We start from the raw sequence: 21,489 nt of genomic DNA on the forward strand, positions 1-21,489 counted from the left end.
GTCCAGTTTTGTGAGAGTAAGTAAGTGGTAAATGATCTCCCTGTTTTTATCATGACCCATGAGCTACCTCTCCCTACCTTCTCCCTGTCCTGTCGAGGAGGCAGAGAGAAGACTTGAATGGGCATCTGGCAGCCATCCAAGGTCAAAGGTACTACAGATACTCATATTAAGCCATATTCATGGGTTTATGTTAAAAAAAAAAAAAATCAGTATGCGATGCTCTCCCTGTGCATTGATTCTCACAGCTGGCTAAAATGCTGGAAGGAGAAGGATTCTTTAAAATTCACTATGGGGAGGACCCCCAAACTTAAACTGCAGGAAAACGGCATGAAGTTAATGACAGAAGACTCTCCTGCTCCCTTATGGTGCAGAGGTAACTTGTGGCAGACAACTGGGAGATCTAGGGAATCAGCCTTCCATGTGTGACCACAGCAGACTACTAACTACAGGTCCTACGCCTTACCTTAGTTTCTGGTAAAGCTCAAGACTGGACAGGAAAAAGTGTGCTTAAGAAGTTGCCTGAGTCTTTCCACTTTTGGGAAGTTAAATCTTTATTCAAAATTTCTATCAGTCTTGAGATCCCAGATCATCTCCATTTAGATCTTCTGATACTGGAATCGAAAAAAGTGTTGTTCTTACATATCTACATAAACATAGGCAAAAGTATGTACTCTATAGGCGAGGATGAAGAAATATCACTAGGAAAGTGATATGTAAGTGGTTAGACAATCTCTTTAGGAGCAGAAGAGTATGTGACTACATATGTCTGACATTGAAAACCCCACTAGTTTTAGTAGAGCTTATGCACTGTGAGACTGAATTCATAAATATGCATATGAAACACATACAGTGTGGAAAAAAATTATGCCCAAGTGCTAAGGATAGAAAAAAAATCCTTTCTGTTTGCCCAGCTATGCTGGAATCACAAGAATGTGTCCTACCAGTATCTTCACCACCAGCTTCCTTTGCTGCCTTCCCACTCATCTACAATGCAGTAGCAACTAACTTGCCCGCTTCAGTCCTTGAACTGTCTCCAGTGCAACATAGTATTTTGAAAGATCACCTAGAAATAAGTCATATTTGTTTGTCCAGCACTAGCACACAACAGGAGGAATACTTTCTCCATCCAAAGCTATGTGTACACTTGCAGGCACAGCAGCCCAATACGAATGGAACTACAAGGCGAAATGATTCACAATGAGGACCCAACAGGCAACTTAACCTGCCTTTTAGAGGGTTTTACTTCAGGCCAGCTCTAGTTTATTCCTGTGGGCTGAACACACAGAGTTGTTGAGTATACTATTTAGTACAGAATAGTTCCAATTGGAAGGGACCTACAACCATCTCCTTTGTTTTCCATCCCCCTCATCCTCACCCAGAGGCTCTCAACCATATCACCCCTAACTGTAAGGGCTGTACAGTCAAAGCTCTCCTTTTACACAGTGCAACTCCTCTGCCTCGCCTGCCCTGCTCACCCCTCCTGAACAGCTGCAGCCCTGATCCCAGCACTCCGGTTGTGGGACTCATCACACCAAGTCTCACCAGTCACATCACAGCTCTGGGAACTGACCAACGCCTCCAGTTCACGCTGTTTCTCATACTCTGTGCACTGGTGTGCAAGCATTTCAGTTATGCTCCTCAACCGCAGTGCTCCCTGGAGCTGCGTTAGCCAGCTCAGATTGCCACCCTCAGGTAGTGCTATGACATCTCTTGGCTTACCAACTGTAAGCCAAGATACGTAATACCTACTGTATATCAGTATGGTTTAATTCAGATGTTTATATACTGTTCCCCTATGCAAACTAAAACACAGCATATGTGCATTACCCAGAGATTACCTTTAAAATAAGGCAAACTTTTAAAGTGAATTAAAAGGCTAACACGCATGCAAACTCAGGTGAGTAATGGTGTAAGTTAGTTTGAAACAGTGCACTAGAGATGGCACAATGAAAATGTGACATATTTGGCTTTGTTAAAGGTTACTTAGGAGTGAACACAAATGGAAATGTCAGGAGACACTGACTCTGTGATAACTGCTTTTCAGTGAATCCTTCTGTACATTCACCTTTAGACTGTCTTCTCAGTATACAGCTGCATAGAGAGCAAGAAATTACCATTACTATACACTACTTTGGGAATACAAACATGTACTGTGTTAATCCTCCACACATCCGATGTCTGAAGAAATGTCTGATCACTGTGGGAAGCTCACTGCCATCCCACAGTAAACTTCTTAGAGTGGTGAGAAAAGGTGAGAAAAACCCATAAAGAAGTCAGAGGAGAATTTTCGCCACAGCGGAAATGGTACTGGTCCTGAAATTAAGAGAATTCCTGCATTGGGTGGTGACTCCAGATTACAGGGTGGTAATGTTTCATGCAAGCTGGTCAAAATCAAGAATGCTCTCATTAGTACTGCTTTGGAAAACACCAGGGACCAGTACCCAAGCAATTATATTCAGTTAATTTTTGCCTACACTAGTGAGGATTGCTAAATACAAAACCACTTTTAAGGTCTGTCTCGGGAAGATTGCAAAGTAGGAAGTTTCTCTATTCCTTTATAAAGAGAAGATTATTTAATAAGGAAAGTGGCAGGGGCTACTCTACTTAAGATGGCAAAGGTTGAAGAGAGTTGCTATATTGTCACTTTTGCCTAGAGGCAGAGGAAAGCTCTCATCTGCAAAAAGAGAATAAAAGAGACAAGAACAGTTATAAGTGGAAAGAAAACGTCAACTGCCCTGGAGCTGGGGACATAGCAGCCATTAGAATCATTAATTTATTTCCATGGTCTTATTTTATTTCAACAATCTTGATACAGCTGTTGCAAAATGGACAAGCATATCACCCATTTCATAAACCCCACTCAGGTTATATACCTTTAATGTGTTGAATATGTTCAATATACCTTCTTGCGCTACTGTGCAAGAGCATCATGATGTTACTAAAAAAGGGTTATCAGTTAAAAAGTAATGCTCATTCAGAAGTCTGTTACCCTAAAACATACTTCAGTAATTAGGCTGAATCCAAACTTCTATTTTTTTCCACCCACTCTTATTAGCAAGCTTCCATGAGTTTTTCAGACTCCAACTTTTAAGGCTCTCCAGGTGCCACTGAAACAATACAACTGAAACAACTGAATGTGTATTTCTTGTTTAGCTTCAGCACAGCACAAACCATGCTAAGTAGTTTGTAAAAGACCACCACCCCATCACTGAAAAAACAAATACTGTTTTTTATCTTATGAGTCTTCAAAAGGAGGTAAAAAAATTAAAACAAAACAACCAAAAAAAAAAACCAACAAACAAAAAACAAAACAAACCAAAAAAAGCCAAAACCTCATGATAGGAAACCTCTTTGAAATTGGTCTTCTTGATGCCTGAGTAGTACTATTATGCTTTCAAAGGATGTGCAGTTTTCTTCATTGGATAAGATACAGCTTGCAGCTACCACCCATAAGCTTTGGTCCACACTGCTTTCTTCCTGAACTCTGCAACAGACCTCAAGGCCATAAGTGTAACTGTGAAGACAAAGACAAATTACATTAGTTTGTGCAGTCCAGAAAGGATGTTAGAGTATTCTCCCTAGTCATTTTATTAACACAGGTATAGATTCAGTTCTCTTTTCCTGAATCTTTTAATGACTTTCCCACTTCCTGGCCTGACAGTTTCTGCTGCTACTTCCACTGTTCACAAGAAACACTAGTCTCTATACCCCTCTGAAACGTGATGTTGTACTAGGCCTTTCATCTGCTTTATGGCATGTCTCCTACTTTGAAGGACCACACAGATCAACCAACACTGTGGAAAGTTTGAATTCAATGAGCAATGATGCAAAAGGGGATATAGGAGGCACGGGAAAGGACAGAAGCAGAAAGTACAATGTGTTACGTCCTCTGTGCAATTCACTGTTTGGAAATGCAATTCACTGATTCTCCAATTCAATCTGAAAAGATCATGTGTTTAAGCAAAATCCAGTAACCAAACCAGCCACATTCCTGTCATCCAGACGGGATTTTTATGATCTAGTACTTAAAAGCAAAAAATAATGGAAAGCTCAAGGGATACAGTGAGTCATCTCAGTCAGAGCATACTGAAAATATTCTGTATATATCGGGATCCTTTGATATACAGTGGAGATTCTCCAACAACCCTTAGCATTGTTTCTGGCGGAGATTAGCAGACAACAGGGGAATTTTGAAATTTATCAGAGGGTGACTAAAGATTGCAGACCCTCAAAACAGGGCTAATTATCCTAGTAATGCAAAGAATTTATAACTGGAATTCAAGAAGCCATATTTAAGTCCAGTAAAAAAGGTGATTCAAAGAAGGTGCCTTGTGTTAATGAGAAAAAGCACGAGCACACTGCCTGCACTGGAGAGTACCTGTGGTGTCCTCTCAGAATCACTTGCACAGATTATATTCACAGTCCTACATATCTAGGTGAACAATGGGGTGCATGCTAGGGCCACACAGCATTACTGTAATTCAAATATCATGTACTTTCCATCTTTCTTTTCACACATCTTTTCAGCAACCATCATTCCTCTATCTTTTCTTGTGAGACTACTCTACTAGGCTCTCCTTGCCTGTCTCCTATCCGTTCCCCACAGTTCAGTCTTCAGTTGCACCTGAATAAATTGTTATGTGATTGCTATTCCACTAACGGAGGGTTTCCAAATAATATGTTGCATTTTATTTTTAAAGGTAACTCAAAAATAATTGTCAGATCTATCACTTAAATACCCTTGTAGGGCCATATGTACCTTTAGGTCCTTTGAATCTTCAGCAGTACATTGTAAGTGTCAGCCGATGAGACAGCAAATAAAAGATGTTAGAGACAGGAATGCTAAGTTAGCTGTGTGGGTTTTCTTAAGGCAAAATAGAGCTCTCCTACACATGCTAACAGTATAGATTCATCTCACTTCTTTTAACAACTAGATTTTGATCTGTACTGATAGTCATGGAAAAATAAGGACCCAATTAAAAATATCCTACCTTTCAGCAGGTCCATGGAAGATTCTGATAATGCTTCCTTAGGACTTTCCACCATATTGATTAGCCAGTCAATAAACTAAAGATTGAAATATAAAGGAAAATCTCAATTAAAACAGCCTCTGTATCAGAACACCACAAATTCTTTTCAGTTTGACAGGCAACATCTGATTGCAGCTAAACTCTCAGTTATCTATCAGAGGCAGTGGCCAATCAAACTTCTGCCCAAACTATCCAAATGCCCTAGAGTACATCTCACTGTCAGTGCAATTTCTCCCACAGCTGGATCTGAAACTCCCTTTGTTCCATCTCATTACCTAAACAGTAATTCTTTGTAATGAAGATGGAACAGTAAATACTTTGCCTCCACCTTGCCTGTTCATGCCTTTAACCTATTAATATGATCCTTTCTTATCATGCTCTTGCTCAAACATTTTACTGCAAATCCTCAGAACTCTTAACTGCCCTTGTCCCTCTTTTGACCTCTCTCATTTTTCACTGTGTTTCCAGCAGCACAGGGTGCCTGGAGGACAACGTGGTATTTCAAACTTATCAGGATGATTTTCAGGGCATTAGTCTCAACTGTTTCCTAAAGCCTAATCATGCATTTGCATATTAACAGCCCACTCCTGCATTCCTCCCACATTCTGAATTCTGACTGCAGTGGTAACACTGAGCACGGGAGTGTACAGGAACCAGTCCTTAGCAGATTCTGGTTTGCACAAAACAGCTAACTATTAATCTATAGGTTTATAACAATATTTCCTCATCTTTTCATCACAAGCAATCTACAGTAGGGTTGCCAAATTATGCACGATTTTCCACATTTATTTTAAAATTATACCTGAAAATAAGTGACACATACTATAAACCATACAGATCTTTGCCCTAAATTGCCACTGTGGAGAAGTCAAACTGCAGAGGATCTGTCCTTCAGTGTTTAGAAGACTGACTTGCTATCAGCAGCTGCCAACTCTCCTATCCCATCTGTATCCTCTTGAGTTCCAACACTAATGATTTTTGTTCTTTGCAACTCTCACATTTCACTTGAGAAACTACGTTCATATCTGATTACAAATAAAGAAAAACAAGATCACAAGTCAGATGTGATAGATACAGAGAAAACAACTATTCCACTTTAGACTTGAGCTGACTAATAAACCCTGGATGTTTTCTGACACTTGGAAAATGCTTACTACTACATGCAATTTTACCTTCTGTGTTTGTTCTTTCCAAGGCTCTTTAGCCAGCAAAAGGGAAATGCTGCTTGGAAGGAGAGTGAGAGTCTCTTGCACAGCAAGCTTGTCAATGGGGTGCTTGCCAATGGGATCCTCAGGTAATTCTGGTAATGCTGCTTGCTTCTTCCACGATAACCAGTTAGCACTGAGGCCAAGCAGTAATGGCGCACCATGGTCAGCCCAGGCTACCACAGATGCTGCAAACAGCCACAGGAGGAAATCTATGAACTAAAAAGGAAAAAGGCAAAAATGCAAACTGAAAATCCAGGTGATGGCTTGCTCTTTAAAACAAACATCTGAAAATTCAGCTAACATCCAAAATGCAAGAAATAAAAATATCTTAATATTCTCTTACACTTGAAGAAACAGAAGCCTTTTTCTGAACTCCCAATCAAACTAAAATGTCTACAGAAAGCAAAGCAAAACCACTCTTCTAAAAATCATTGTTTAGATTAATGCTGATCCACATTTCATTTAAAATGGGGAAATAACTTCTTTACAGCAAGCTGACTGTTGAGGGAAGTTAGAGATGGTCACCCTTGCAGTGCTACAAATGGTTGTGAAATATTGCGGCAATGTAACGAATGCTTTTCTGATCTAAACAGCAGCTTGTTTTATGTCCTCAACCAGAAGACTTGAATAGCTGAACAGATGTAAGAATAAACAGCTGTTTGTTGTACAATAAATAATATTAGTTCCCTAAAACTGTACAAACCCTCTTAGAAACAGCAGCTGCACAGTTCTGAACTGCTTAGACAGGTCTACTGGTGAATTCAAATTTTTCCTTTAATTTTTCTAAATACAGTAGATTTGAAACAATGTTTTCCTTTAGTTGCCTTTAGCTTCTATCATCATTTAAATGTCATGGTTATTTTAAAGTATGAGTTTTAAATACACATACATTTACAAAAATTGAGAGTTTCTCTATGGAGGTAAGATGACAATCATCTAAAATATAAAAGCATGGGGAACGCTACTTATTGCTGAGCTGTAATTTGAAATACATCAAAACCTGTTTTCCTGAAAGCTGCAAATTATTTTCACAGGATCTACCTGTTTAAGATTGACATTTTCTAAGGGTCTTGACTTGTATGCTAAATTTCTGATGTAGCCCATCAGGTCTAGCATCCAGTCCATTCTTTTCAGCACTCCTAGAAGGAGAACAAGAACATTGACTCACATAAAACACTGGAATGCACCATTTTTTCACTGAAAAGCAAGCATAGGGAATCACTATAGTAACAAAGCACTGACTGTGGAAGAACAATGATCATGAATACCACTATCACATTTGATTCATGGTTGCCACTGACAGAAGGCATATGGGCAATTAAACAGTACAAACCCTTTGCTTATAATGCAGGCAACACACTGTACACACAGAAAAAGGAATGCTGAGCAAGAATTATTTCACATGACAGCCTACAGGTCCCATTAACCCAGTCTGCATATACGACCACTACAGAATCTTAAAGCCTCCCTGAAATTTTTGTCACAGTACTTCATCTAAGTCTAGCACTGATGTCACTGTACATTGGGCAATAATGTACAGTGGTGAGTGCTGCGAAAATCCTCCTACAGTGCAGAGAGGATCAGTAAAATACAGTCTAGGCATACAAATCAAATCAACCCTCAACCTAGGGATTCTGCTGCCCCAAATCTGTTCTACCTCCTAAAAACTAGTAACAGTCTCCACCTTTGAGACCACGTTACTTCATACACTACCATTTCCTTGTACTCTTTACATGTTGCCTCCTCTTTTACGCAAAGTTTCACTTCACACATTCAAAACTCATTACCATTTGAAGTTCTTCAACCACAGCTTGCAGCTAAGCATCTAGCAATATAATGCTTTGAAGTTGTTCTGTGAATACTGCCAGCCAAAGATCTTTCTGCCATGAAAATGACAAAACCTCATTCTTGCCTCTCTTCATCTTTGCTGTTTCTTCCTCCTTTATCTTCCTATGTGATCCTGCTACTTCTTTTGCTCCAGTGCTTTATTAGAGCCCTAGCTGACCCAACCGAACTCATTAACCCACCAGATACTATCTGATGCGGTTCAAAGATGCAGAAGGACAATGCTTCCTGTGTTAACTCAGTACAAGCAGCTCAGAAAAACAAGCTATCTCCTTGGTTCAACCTGTCTCACAGGAACACCCCCCTACCTACTGTGTCACACATTGGCAAGTCAGATAGTAGATCTGACGGTTATCAGAGTTGCACTATGACTGGTCTTCAATGTGCTATATACATTTCTAACAAACACTACCTTACGCTGAAAGTCTACGAATACTAGGAGATACAGATCTAGTCAAAGCTAGATCAAAATCTGGGCTGCAAACCACCTGTCTAACATAAATAACTTGTAGCTAATCCACAGAAACAAAGAATTGGAGAAAAACATAAAAGCAATGTCTGACACAAGTATTTGAATTTTTTCAAATTCCTCCCACATTCTGAATTCTGACTCCAGTGGTATTTGAAGAGTATTTGAAGAGCAGAAAAATTCTGAAGATTGAGTAGTTTCTAGTATGGAGAAATTTGGAAACACTTGGGTTAAACCATCTTAAAATTATTACAATCCATGGATACATCAATATCTATTAATATTTTTACTGATTCTTCTTTAAGCTTGACCTTACCTGTATTTTCATGGCTTACAATACGAGCATGAAGGAAACTATGCAACAGCATCCATGAAATATTTTCTTTCTTGTGATATACTGCCACAGTATCAATCACAGCACTCAAGTTCATTAGAGGCAGTTTGCCTTGAGAAATTAAATACAACTTCGTGAATGTGGCCTTCTCTATATTGCTCTGCAAATGCAATTAAAAAACATGTTAGATTAAAATGTACCTTTCTCATGGAAACCATAGATGCTGCGTTCCCCTTTACAAAAAAAGGGGAGAAAATATTTGATTATTTAACTAGCTCATTTTTCTTCAAGAAAAATTACGAAACAGAAGACTACATATTACTTTTATTTTATGTGCTTCTAAATAGTCCAGCAAAGTACAACTCAGTACATTTTTACTGTTTTGATACTGCTTTAAATTTTACATTTCCCTTTAAATTGAAATGAGCCAGCCCAACAGTTCTGGATAGGCAAGTCTTCCTGCAAAGACAGACTCACTGCAGTGACAAAAATGGTTTTCTTAAATGGCATTTTCCAGTATGGAAATAAGAGCTCAAAGATATAAGGAAACGACAGTTCAGCTTTCCTAACCTATTTAAATGCTTGATTCTCTAGTGAATCTGCCAGTAAACAGCACAACATGGTTTTATGTCATGGATTTTTTTATAACAACCTCATCTAAAAACATCAAGTCCTTCCACACATGTAATTTACTTAGCACTTCAGCTGCTAAGAATTCCGCTGCTAATTGATTCCACTGGTGAGCTAGAAACGGAAAGCTTTTCATTCTATTGTCATCCTTAACCATCTTGTCCACCAGGAAACATTCTGAGTGTGAACACAAATATAGCACATTAAGTCAAGAATGAAAGTTTGTTCAATCAAAGTATTTCACATTTTTAACAGAAGTGAGGATCCACCAATTTAAGCACATCTAATCACTGGAATGCATCTGCAGTCTGTTTCAGGTAAGTCGTTATGTTAACCAAAGAGGACTATAATTTGCTGTTTTCATCACTGGTCTGGGATTCAGAAGATCTAACAGCATTAATGTTCTGCTAACAGAGCCCTGCCTGAACTTGACCAAGTTACATAAGACTCTGCAGTTCAAAGCTCCCAGGTGAAATCAGTAATATTTCAATTGCCTAGAGAAAGTTTTGGATATGGGCTCTTACAACCTTGGCTTCTCTCTGCTGCCTGCAAATTAGAGCCAGAACACTCTTACCTATCTATGCTCCCAATGAGCTGGTGACCAAAAAAATGGTAAGGCATGCTTGTTTTACATGATTTGATGGTAAAAGACCAGGAGTAAAACACAATTACCTGAGAGAACTGGACAATGTGATCAATCTCCGAATCGGGCATTTCTGAAATACACTTTGCTACATCGACATACATCTCCAGTTCACTTCTCTGGGAACAGAAAAGCAAATGCATGTTGAGATGTAAAATTCCAGGTTTCTTCATGATTAAAACTGGTGAGTCCAGGAACTTTGTTAATTATCATGATGAATATTTAATCTAGTTTCTAGCCCTGTTTTTCTTATCCTATTTAAGAAATTCTGTATTTGCTGGGGTCTTCAATCTGCTTAATTATTAAGTAATAATGGTATCTGAAAACTTCCAAAGATTTTGTTTTACTTTTAATGAAAAAAATGCCCTTCTTTCTTGGAGATATTTTCTGTAGCTAGATTTTATTTTTTTTTAAAAATCACTGTGCGAAGCTGAATCTTCTGTGAGGAAAAAAAATCCAAGTCTTCTGGTTGTATTCTGCTTCTGTTTCAGTAACATTTATTTCAGTACTTATACTGAATTTTTCCATTAACAAATCATTTATGAGCGAAAAGTGTACATTAAATTGGTTTCACAACTTAGTCATATTCTAAAGAATATCTGAAAGTAACTAAAATTGAAATTATCCAGGCATCTTAACTACTATCACTAAAATTTTACATCCTCTTCATATTTAAAATCTGATGAGTCAGTGCAAAAAGATGGGACTTAACATCAGTAAAAATATCCAGTTACAATGTTCATACCTCTCATGCTTATTCCTTACCTGAACCTCATTTGGTAGAAGCTTAAATATTTTCTCCACAGCCTTGCACAGAAAGCTCCAGCAGTACTGGGCAAGGTCTGGAAGTTTCATTGCTTGCATAAGACCCTGTAAAACACACTGGCAAATTTCTGGGGTTTTTCCGCAGTTCACTCCAAACTGTTGTATCAGAAACACTTCTGTAAAAGACTGTAGTTTGTCTTCTGCAACATGTTTCATCCACAGGGAGAGGGACATGAAAAGGTATTTCTGGGTTTTCACCTGAAAAGAAAAAACTTCTGCTTAGTTTCAGATTATAGCTCTTTAATGACCTTCAACTACTGTTACAAAGGACGAAATTATACAAAAGTGACTCAAAACACTTAGAAAAGCATTCAAAGTCATAAATACTTCTCAACTCTTATTCCCTCTTTTGATGACTTGCTTGAATTAAAAAAAGTTCAAACATGTCAATATTCTGTTTTCCTTAAAAACTGAGGAACTTTCTTTCAATGAACCTTGTATCTCTGTATTGGCAGGACAATTGTGATTTCCCTACATGGTGCCCAGTGCATTCCTACATAAAGCATACAGACTGACTAGACAACCAAGGACAGAAGTATGGTACCCCTAGCACCATTAATACCGCTAGCTAGCAAGGAAGAATGAGTAATTACCTTAAAGGAATCCAAAGATTACACTTTCTGTGGCCAAGCTCATTTTGTGACCTTTAATGCCCACTGCAGTGAGAAACTGGCGCTCATCTTTTGTTTGGTACCTTACCAATAACATATTTTAAAATTGCCACAAAGTGTGCGTGTATCTGTGAAGACTAATGAATTAAAAATTACAAGACAAAAATACCCCTTGAAATAACGGAAAAGATCACAGAAATCCTGATCCTCAACTTGTATAAACTGAGAGAACTGCATAAACAAGTGTACTGTGGGATTCAAGGAGGTTTATATACTGTATCATGGTGCCCATGTTGTAACTCTGTAAGAATAACTGCACTGTAGTGGAGGATAAGCCCAAATTTGATTGCACTATAGGTTAGTCTATTGATTGTCTACAGAACTAATTCAAGGTTTTCAAGAAGTAACACATTTTACTAGATCAAGAGACATTGCTGGAAGAAACAGGAAAGCTTTTGGACACATAGGTGGGAATTTTTTTCTAAGACTATCAATTCATGTAATAAAAGACACTTTTTCTCCCCTCATGTTATGGCTTCTTACATCTCTAGCTTATCAGAACTATAGCATAAAAAGAGAGAGAGGAAAAAAGTCTTAAGCAATCCAAGTAAAACCAGTGTAGCAGATCTTAAGACTGCTTTGAATCTCAAGGCCCCAGAATAGCCTTTCTCTCACTGTAAATATTGGCTAAACAGTATTTCTGCAGAATTCTGAACCCAGTAATCCCTTTTGGGTGTGACATCCTAAACATCATCACTGATGAATCTTATAGAAAAGAGGTGCTGAGCTCCCATAAATTTTCTGGCATACATACACTGAGACTGTAGACAAGGGGAGGTGCCACCCACATCCCCAAAAGCATTGCGGCATTTTGAGATGACTGGGCCTGTGTCACAGCCAGCTGAAGGCAGAGATGTTTTACCTCATCACCTAAAACAGAAGAAAATAAACAGAAGTTATGAAGAAATTATTTTCACTTTAAATTTGTTCTCAATTCATAAAATGAAGGGTTATTGTTCTACTAAAGCACGGCATTAAAACCTGATTTTCTAGAGATGCTGCTAAAGCTTTTAACACATACATGTTAGAAATCTCCTCTCCCCATTCATGCACTTTCAGCAAGAAATCTCAAGATTTGATCAAGCTCATTTCAATTCACTCAAGAATAAAAATGTGGGAATGGTAAGAAAAGAAAGAGCAAAAAAACCTCCCTGCCAAATATAGAGAAGATTTAATCTACAGAAGGAGAAATGAGTCAACTATTCCTTCCTGTTAAATGTAGGAGTAATTAGCATTTGTTCACATGTTTCTACTCTTCCATGTACCCTATGTTCATCTAGTGTGTCACAGAACAGAGGTTAGTCAATGTTACTGCTGTGGGTGCTTGGTTGCAGCATTCTCCAGGTTAACACATGGGAAGATCTTACTGTGCCTACAGGTTATGATGGTTATGGGATCCTTATTAGTTTCTCTTGAAAGTTCATGATTGCTACAGCAACGTAAGGATAAACAATTTAATTATTATACCAGCGTTTGACCCATTTGACAGAAGATACATTACTGTTACACGTCAGCATAAAACTTGTATAGCTACACTGCAAGTTAAAATGTTCTTTTAGTAATGAAAGTGTCAATCTATATAGCATGACTTTTATAAAGTTCACCAACATTAGTGCATGAACAAAGCAAAGATTTAAGAGTCTGGCATCAGGCTCTTTGAAATACAATATCTTATACAAGAAGTTAAATAATTTGCAGAACTTGGAAAGGGTTAAATTGTTACAAGATACTTTGGTAACCAATTCAGAAATTCCCTCTCACTAACTTGGACTGCTAAGAACCAGATTATGATTTGCTTATGACTGTTCAGATCTCTACTGAATAACAATCAGGTATTAGTTCAATCACATTATATTGTTTCTGCTCAGTAACAACTGCAATAAACCTTATAACATGGGAAAGCAAGCTCTTGTCTTCAGCATGTTTACAGATGAACAAATCTTCACAGTGTAATCTGTGAAACATTTAAAGCTCATAAAAAGTCATGAATTCTCAGACATGAATAACAGTGACCTAGAGAATCTGAGAGAATTGGGCATATAAGTCTGATTTTCATTAAAAAATGAATTTCTGTTCCAAGAAAACTGTTAGAGTGCCACATTTCCAGGTGGACTGTTAGGTCATAATACAACTGTTCTGCATTATGCTTTCCAGCACAACATAAAAATTGCTCACTAGCACACAGCAAGACCTATTTCTGCATGTATATATAATTACAGAATCATAGCATACTTAGGGTTGGAAGGATCTTAAGATCACCTAGTTCTAACCCCCCTGCCATGGGCAGGGATGCCTTACACTAGACCATGTAGCCCAAGGCTCCATCCAACCTGGAAGGATGTGCAACTTTCACACCACTACAGAGGGACAGCCAAGAGAAATTATGCATAAAAATGTAGACCATGATGCTGTTTGAAGTCAATAAAAAAAAGCCATAAATGCCAATGTACTGTTTTCTCTGGAATTCCCCTGATTTACAAAAGTAAGACTCCTAAGTGAAAAACAGGAATAAGAAAATCCCCCATACATTTAACAAGTTTCAGCTATTCATAAAGTTGCACGGAAATTTGCATCAGCATGGACTGCAGAGTTCAGTATAGGAAATTCTTTCACTTACTCCTACAAAAGATTGTACAATCAACTGCAAGAATTCCAAGTAAAACAGAAGTTGCTGTTCAAGTATAAGGAAAAACATTTGATACGTAGCCAAACCTTTCTACATCTAGCACGTAGTTGATCCTTGCAGGACAGTTCAATGATTTCTAGCGCTTATACAAGCACTCTGTATAAGTAAAATAAACACCAGAAAGGAATAAGAACAATCTTCCATATCCTGGGCTCTACAGCACACCAATTTAAACACAACAGCACTAACCTAGTTGTAAAGTTGCCCAGCCTTGTTGTAAAGAATCTACAAGGCCAGTGGTAACAGTTACATAGATGAGGAGAAACAAAACTCAGTGGAATCAAATGAGAGAATACAAAACTTTGCAAAGTAGTTTGTTGGGGTTTTTTTAAGGAAATGAGTTTGAAACTTATATATAAATACAATAGGCACCAACAGATATCCTGAATAGAAAAGTATTACGCAAGCTTTCCAACACACCACTTCAGCATCACAGCTACTCTCCAGCACAAAGTAAAAATACTCTTAGAAGCACTGACAACAACAGGATCATGATGGAAAAGGGATATGTTTTTCCCTGTCACCCAGTGTAATTTAGTAAAAAGTGTATTTCATACCAGTGATAGCAAGATGAACTACAAAGCAGTTCAAATTTGTCATAAAGCTGCCTGCAGCCTCTAATGCAGGTATCGGACCAGCATTTAGCATGTACTGAAAATAAGATACAATTAGTTAAGTTTCATGAGGGGCTCTTCTTACTGTTCCAATAAAAAATTTGGTCCAAATTCACCAGCATTTTAGGGAACTTCTAATACTGCTCAAAATTCTCATCTCTGGTCTTGTCTTGCATTAAAACAAATTGTCCACACAGTGAGCACAAATATATGCCTGCAAAGATGAAAAAGTTGGTCTTGAAAGTATAGTAAACACTTCAATCCCTGCAATAACTTTAAGTCCTGAAGTGGGCTCTAAAGTTTGTGAAAGCTGTGTCAGTAAAGAAGTTTTGTGACAAGTACAAAAGACTGAACACTATTCATCTTACCAAAGTGTAGTCTCATCAAAGGAGAAAGAATGGATGCCCAGTTTACAGGTGGATACTGATGGCTTTCTCCAACTAATGCAACGGGTGCCAGTGCTACTTTTACCAGCTCAGGTGGGACAGATTCAGGGCCTACAACAGAAGATCCAATCATAGTCTGAATTTTATACACACACATTTGGCTAAGCAGCTCAGGAAAATGTGTTAACACTGCACTGAAGACCAATATGTAATAAAGAACTGAAAAGCATTATAAAATTACTGGTGTATCTGTTTATATCTTAGATGAAGCTATCACTTGTTTATAATCAACAATTGTGTTTAACATTAATGTCCTATCAAAAAAAGCTTTTTTTTACTAATAAATAGAAACTTTTCTTCTCCTTGAGCTAATTTACGAATTAATTACAGATATTCCTCATTTAGTAGGATCATATTTTCGCATTTGTTAGTAGGAGAACAGCAAAGTTTCCTGACACTGCCCTCCTTCCCCATCCTGTAGGCCAGAAAAAGTGTCAGACAGGTGCTAACCTTTGTTATATACTGTGTTACTTAAACACGGGGTTAACTCAGTGAAGGTCCTGTTGGAGGGAAGGCATGGGCTCCCAAGGCATTCGAGTTTTTACCTCCACTGAAAGCAAAGCCTGCTTCATAGGACAGCAGTGAGCTCACTTAACTCCACACAGGAATAATCTCCTCTGCTTTATGTCCCTTAACACTGTACTCAGAGACATATTTTTACTACCACTCCTCATGTAAGAGCATACTTTCTTCAGGTTCCTCTGCATTTATCAGACAGAAGTAACCCATTTGAATACCGCTCTGTTACAGAGAATCTTAAGATCACTGAAATAAGAGGCAGCATGAAGTTTGCCTGATGATGGAGTATTCCTGATGATACACAGGAACACTTAAAGTAATTTGACTTTCATTCCCACAGGGAAGATCCATCCTCCCACAGGCACAGAGACAAGGAGAAATGGAAAGAGTTTAAAAACTCATAAAAATCCAGTGGAGAAAACTAAAGCCTAACTACATAATTCTACTTTATCTTTTAAAGTGTTATTCAATTTTTTTGTTTAGAGATTAAATATCCCACACTACTAAAATTCAAGTTAGTATTTAGAAAAGTTTTGGCAAATAAAAGCAGGTTATTAGGGGCACTTTTTATACTCGTAACAGATTTCCCAGTGGGATACTGTAGTTTGATCCCTTCTTACCTTTTTTTCCACTTTCAATGGCAAAGTCAACAGCTGCCCTAATAAAGCTGTTTTCAGGCAAGTAGCCAAAATCTGGAGGAACTGTGAAGACAAAAAAATCCCTTTATATACTAAAACGTGTCAGCAGAAATTACAAACTTCAGCTCCCGTGTAAATTCAAAGGCCCAACTGAGCTATGTTTGGGCTAATTCTGTAGGTGACTCAAAGCATTTAGACCACAAGACAGATGTATTGGCTTTTCCACTTTTAAGGCAAGTTAAACATTTGTGTTGGTGAGATGTGCCAGGTCTGAAAAAACAAATTCGTTGACCAACTGAAATACCAGTGGTAAGAACTTTCTCAAAATTTATCAGCCACTAGGCTTTAAAAGGGAGAGCTTCAAAACCTTAGTAAGTTTAATACAACAGAGACATTCCGTATCCATCTAATCTCAGGCACATGTGCCATGATTATACAAGAGTAGAAATTTCAAGAATCATTCTTCTGTGATGAGGATATTTATCTATACTTCATATTGTTCCAACTTGGTTCATACTGAAGGGAATGGCTTCCACTTCATTAGTTCCCTCCCATCAATGGTGTACTTCTGCCTTAATTTTACGAATGGATATTGAAACAACACCAGAAGGTAACGATGTGTTGACAAAATATGAATTTCTATGCTAACTGCTACACTGAAAGGGCACAGAACACTGGTTTTTGACTTCAGCTAACTAGAGCAGATCTCTTTTAGAAAAATACTTTTGAAAAGTCAGCTTGCTCTTGTTATGGATCAGGTTTTAACTGTTGGCTTTTTCATATTGGAGGAAGTACTTAAAAAAAAAAAACAAAACGGAGTAGATTAATCAGTTCTCAGGGCGTGGAGTAGATAATGTAGATGTCAAACACATGTGCCATATGCAGCATAAAACTTTTTTACAGTTTATTCTATAAAAGAATAAAGATAGAAGCAATATACAAATTTGACCAGAACAATTCAGAACCTTATTTTGATACTGAAAGTAAAAGCAGACAGGGGCAATCCTATTCAGCACAGTGATTCATGCTTTATGTTCCAACCTTTACTTACGGGACATGGGACCATGACAGCCATTCAAAGGCTGTCATGTCATTTAACAGGGCTTCGGTGTCTAGCCTATAGTATCTGATGTGTCCCTTGCTGCCTTTTTAGCTAGCTGCTATCTCTGTATGTCCTTTAAGCAGCAATAATAAAGCATCTTACCCGATGCCCTGTTCTGGGTAGAAGACAAACAGGACATATGAAGGCGTCCCAAAAGTCCTGCTGCATTTGTCTGAAGGCCAATCTGCCCTGAAAGACTAATTATCTGTTGAGACAATAAGCCACTAGTTAGACAGAGTTCCCTACATGACCTTATTCAAGCTGGACACAGGCATTATGTAGTTTCTTTAAACAGATTTGGCCTGGTTGTTCAAGGTGTCACAGTACCCTAGTACATTATCCAAAGCAGGAAACAGAGGAAACTTCTTACCTGTGTAAGGGTTCTGATGACCTCATTCAGCTTACTTTGAAACTGGGAGGACTGAATTCTCTCAGATTTCAGCTGCCAAAGAAAAGGGGGGGGAGGGGGAGTGAATTTTATAAAGGAAAAAAAACCCAAACCAAAACAGAGAATGAGTGCTGAACAGACAAATTACATCTGCACACATGCCCTTTTGTGGAGGAGTGGGAGAGAAAAGGAGAAAGCCTACATGGCTGTAAGCTTTTCCCCACTGGCAATGCACACAGGCCATATTAACGGAAAACGGAACAGACCCCATTTTACACATTGTAATTCTATCCCACTTGGTTTACACTCAGTATGACTCAGTAGCGCATAAACGTGGTACTCTGGTATATAATGCCTTCTCTAAGAATGTCATTCCACATTGCCTTCTAGCCAAATTTCTAGAAGAGATAAAGGTACCATTTGCTTGCATGCTCTCACCTGGATCATGCCTCCTTCAGAGCCCGCCAATGCAACCAGCCCACTGACAGCAGCCAGACGCTGCATTGTTGGAGAACCCTGGAAGCGTTAATTCGGGATCAGTGAGTCAATGTGCTCACACACAATACCGTAGGACAAAACACTTGTTTCTTCCAACTTAAAAACCATGAGTCTTATCACTTGTACACCTCTCATCCCAACTACCTTTCCAGGTCAGACTACAGCATACTGGATAATTACTCATCTGACTCTTGGTGAATGAAGGCTTTACATGGAGCTTCCTCCCCTGCCCCCGCAATCAGAAATCATCAGGCGCTGCTCCTTGACAAATCACCTTCTTCTAGCGTAGGCTGTATTCCATAAAATATGCCAGTGCAATTCAACTCTGAGATGTCATTTCTTTATTGATACTTTCCTTCAGCTGCAATCTTTATGTGTAAGTTTAGAGTTTGATTTCAAACACTCAATTTTTATTACAATTAGATAAATTAAAATTATTGTAACAACTGAGTCACTATAATCACCATTCTGTTAGTCTAATTTTGGCAAGTACCACCTAATTTCAAAAGGCATCTTCACTTAATAACCTAGTTTACCCTTGGATGATGTTCCAAATTAGTAAAGATGTACAAATTATGATCTCATTAAGATAAGCACATCTCAAATCATCCAAGCAGAAGAGAAAGATTTGTTTTTTTTCCTTTAGCCAACAGCCCAAAGATGTATTTTTGCTTCCAAATATCAAAACAGCATGTTCAAATAGTCCTAACTTTTCCTAGCATCACTCCTGCGGAAGCAAGGAAAATTATGTCCCTACTGTTCATTCAAAATACCCACTCCCCCTCTCCCCGCAAAAACCAGGATACGAATTCCAACTTCTTTACCTCTGCAAGCACAGTTTTTATCCATGCTGGCATTAGTCTGTTACTCAGGTCTTCAGCCCTTCCATGACCACAAGCTGACAATCCATGTACTATTGCACCTAGAGCTAAAGCAAAACCATGGGTCTATAAGACGAAAAAGACACATTAAAAAACAGATCTTCAAAATGATTCTGTATTTTTTTAAATATTTATTATTGAAACATTAATTATTATTTACCAATAATTAGAAGCAATGTCTTTGTATAAAATACTGGATGCGTTCTTGTTTCAAGTATTTTCTCATGTCAAGTGACATAATATTTTCTGAGATTAAATACTGATCTTTGGCACATGGATTGATCTGGAGCCTTTATTTTAGAGCACTTTCTGATACAAATTAAAAATCTGCAGCAAAGGTAGCTTGTTTTCACTTCCTATTTTCCACATGAACATTCTAAAAAGTTGATTAGTATAATAGCAGGCTTTGATTCAAAATGGTTGCTTTGGGATTTTTCTTTTTGGTGTTTTTGTTTTGGGTTTTTTTTTCTTTTTCTTTTTTTTTTCTTTTTTTCTTTTTTATCCAGCAAGCATGTAACAAAGAAGAACATGCACTGTAATTTGGAGACAATGGAGATTATTTCTGGAATTTTTAGAGGGTAACATTAGGACACTAGGGATGAAACAGACACCTGGGGGAAGCTGCGGCTGTGGTTATGATGCACTGTCTGGAGGCTAAGGAAAGCAAAAAATTCAAAAGAGCACAGTAGATGTATTTTCCTAGTAAGAAAAAGAATCTGAAGAAACATGTTACAAAAGGGACAAAAATTGGCATGATGCAGAGACTAAAGACATGAGTAACTCAAAAGTACCAACTTCCCTTCTAAATGCAATCAAACCTATAAAATCTATTTTTACTTCACTGTCTGGGAATTGCTATACACCTGTAGACAATGCATCAGTGGATCAGGTGGTAGTCTTGGTTATTGCATGGTATGCACAACAAGCTCAGTGTTAGTTAATGCTGAAAGTAAATCAATATAATTTTCTCGGAAATTATAGTCTGGATAAAGCAGTATCCAATATTAAACAGATCAGAGAAAGCCAGAACTGAAGCAAAGCCCTATGACCTGCTGATTATTTTCCACTAAGGTCCGTAGCTTGTTCATGGCCTCCTCAGCCTCATGTGCTTCTATGATGCCAACACTGAAAGCAGAGACACAGGAACAGGCCACAGAATAGGCAAGTACCTGAAAAAAAAAAAAAAAATTAATTCTGTTAACTGATGACTGATCACATTCACTGTAGCAATGTGCACATGGAGCAATGTACCACCATGATACAAAAGCTATGACTTTTCTATTTACACTTTCAGATGTTTATTCCCTCTCTGAAAGATTCTTCATTAGCACTAACACGAAACAAATACAACTAAAGCTTGGAAGTACTTCTGGTTTTATGTAGGCCAAACTCCCGGCCTTCCACACAAATGTAGTTATTCTTCTCAACACAAGTATCTGATTGCTATTTATGTGAGCATACACAGCATGCTGTGATCCCATCAGGGCTACAAGCAGGTCCACAAGGCCAGAAAAGGAACGTGTAGTAGAACTGCCTCACACACACAGTGCATGACACTAGCCTCATGTCCTTGCAGGATTCACAAGTGACACTGCTTTTCTGTTCTTCAGACTTAGACGTGGAGAATAAGAAAACAAAGTCTGAACTTTCCACTGTGCCAACTGTTTTACATCCTTTGCATCAAAGCTAAGCAACAGAACAACACATGGCTTTAAGTGAACTTACATACTGTGCAGGACTGACAACAAACTGACTTGGAACAAGTAATGTTCAGATTGTACCTCTTGTGGCAGCAGGCCAAAGTTACCTCTCAAGTACAGGATTATATCCCAGCCACTTACAGCTCTGAAAGAGCCTCTTGTGCATCTCATAAATATAGTAGTATTAATCCTAGGGTGCTGGTCAAATTTTACTCATGTAATTATCTGTACTATTCCTTCAGAGATTTTAACTGAAAAGGCTAGGTTTTGCTTCTTATCCCAAAGTATCTAATGATGTTAAACAGCTGCTGCCTTTCATCTCAGAAGTTGCTGTATTGAGCCCAGTTTAAGTTCAGTAAAGC

The 21,489-nt window shown here is 38.2% G+C and overlaps 1 protein-coding gene across 3 annotated transcripts in view; it reads right to left on the bottom strand.

Annotated features, from left to right (window-relative positions):
• Window positions 1-2,768: 2,768 nt before the first annotated feature.
• FOCAD (focadhesin) overlaps window positions 2,769-21,489 on the bottom strand; it is a 97,418-nt gene continuing 78,697 nt past the window's right edge. For all 3 annotated transcript variants that reach the window (XM_030511415.1, XM_030511413.1, XM_030511414.1), the window contains 15 exons: window positions 20,477-20,596; window positions 19,371-19,493; window positions 18,487-18,564; window positions 18,031-18,102; window positions 17,763-17,865; window positions 16,541-16,621; window positions 15,324-15,452; window positions 12,410-12,525; window positions 10,925-11,182; window positions 10,189-10,278; window positions 8,869-9,046; window positions 7,280-7,377; window positions 6,203-6,454; window positions 4,992-5,067; window positions 2,769-3,514 (listed from right to left, as the gene is read on the bottom strand). In XM_030511415.1, the coding sequence (XP_030367275.1) occupies window positions 3,441-3,514; window positions 4,992-5,067; window positions 6,203-6,454; window positions 7,280-7,377; window positions 8,869-9,046; window positions 10,189-10,278; window positions 10,925-11,182; window positions 12,410-12,525; window positions 15,324-15,452; window positions 16,541-16,621; window positions 17,763-17,865; window positions 18,031-18,102; window positions 18,487-18,564; window positions 19,371-19,493; window positions 20,477-20,596 (1,848 nt within the window). In that variant the 3' untranslated portion in view covers window positions 2,769-3,440. The remainder of the gene's footprint in view (window positions 3,515-4,991; window positions 5,068-6,202; window positions 6,455-7,279; window positions 7,378-8,868; window positions 9,047-10,188; window positions 10,279-10,924; window positions 11,183-12,409; window positions 12,526-15,323; window positions 15,453-16,540; window positions 16,622-17,762; window positions 17,866-18,030; window positions 18,103-18,486; window positions 18,565-19,370; window positions 19,494-20,476; window positions 20,597-21,489) is intronic.

The sequence above is a fragment of the Strigops habroptila genome, chromosome Z (assembly GCF_004027225.2).
Source record: "Strigops habroptila isolate Jane chromosome Z, bStrHab1.2.pri, whole genome shotgun sequence".
Classification (NCBI taxonomy): Eukaryota; Metazoa; Chordata; class Aves; order Psittaciformes; family Psittacidae; genus Strigops; species Strigops habroptila.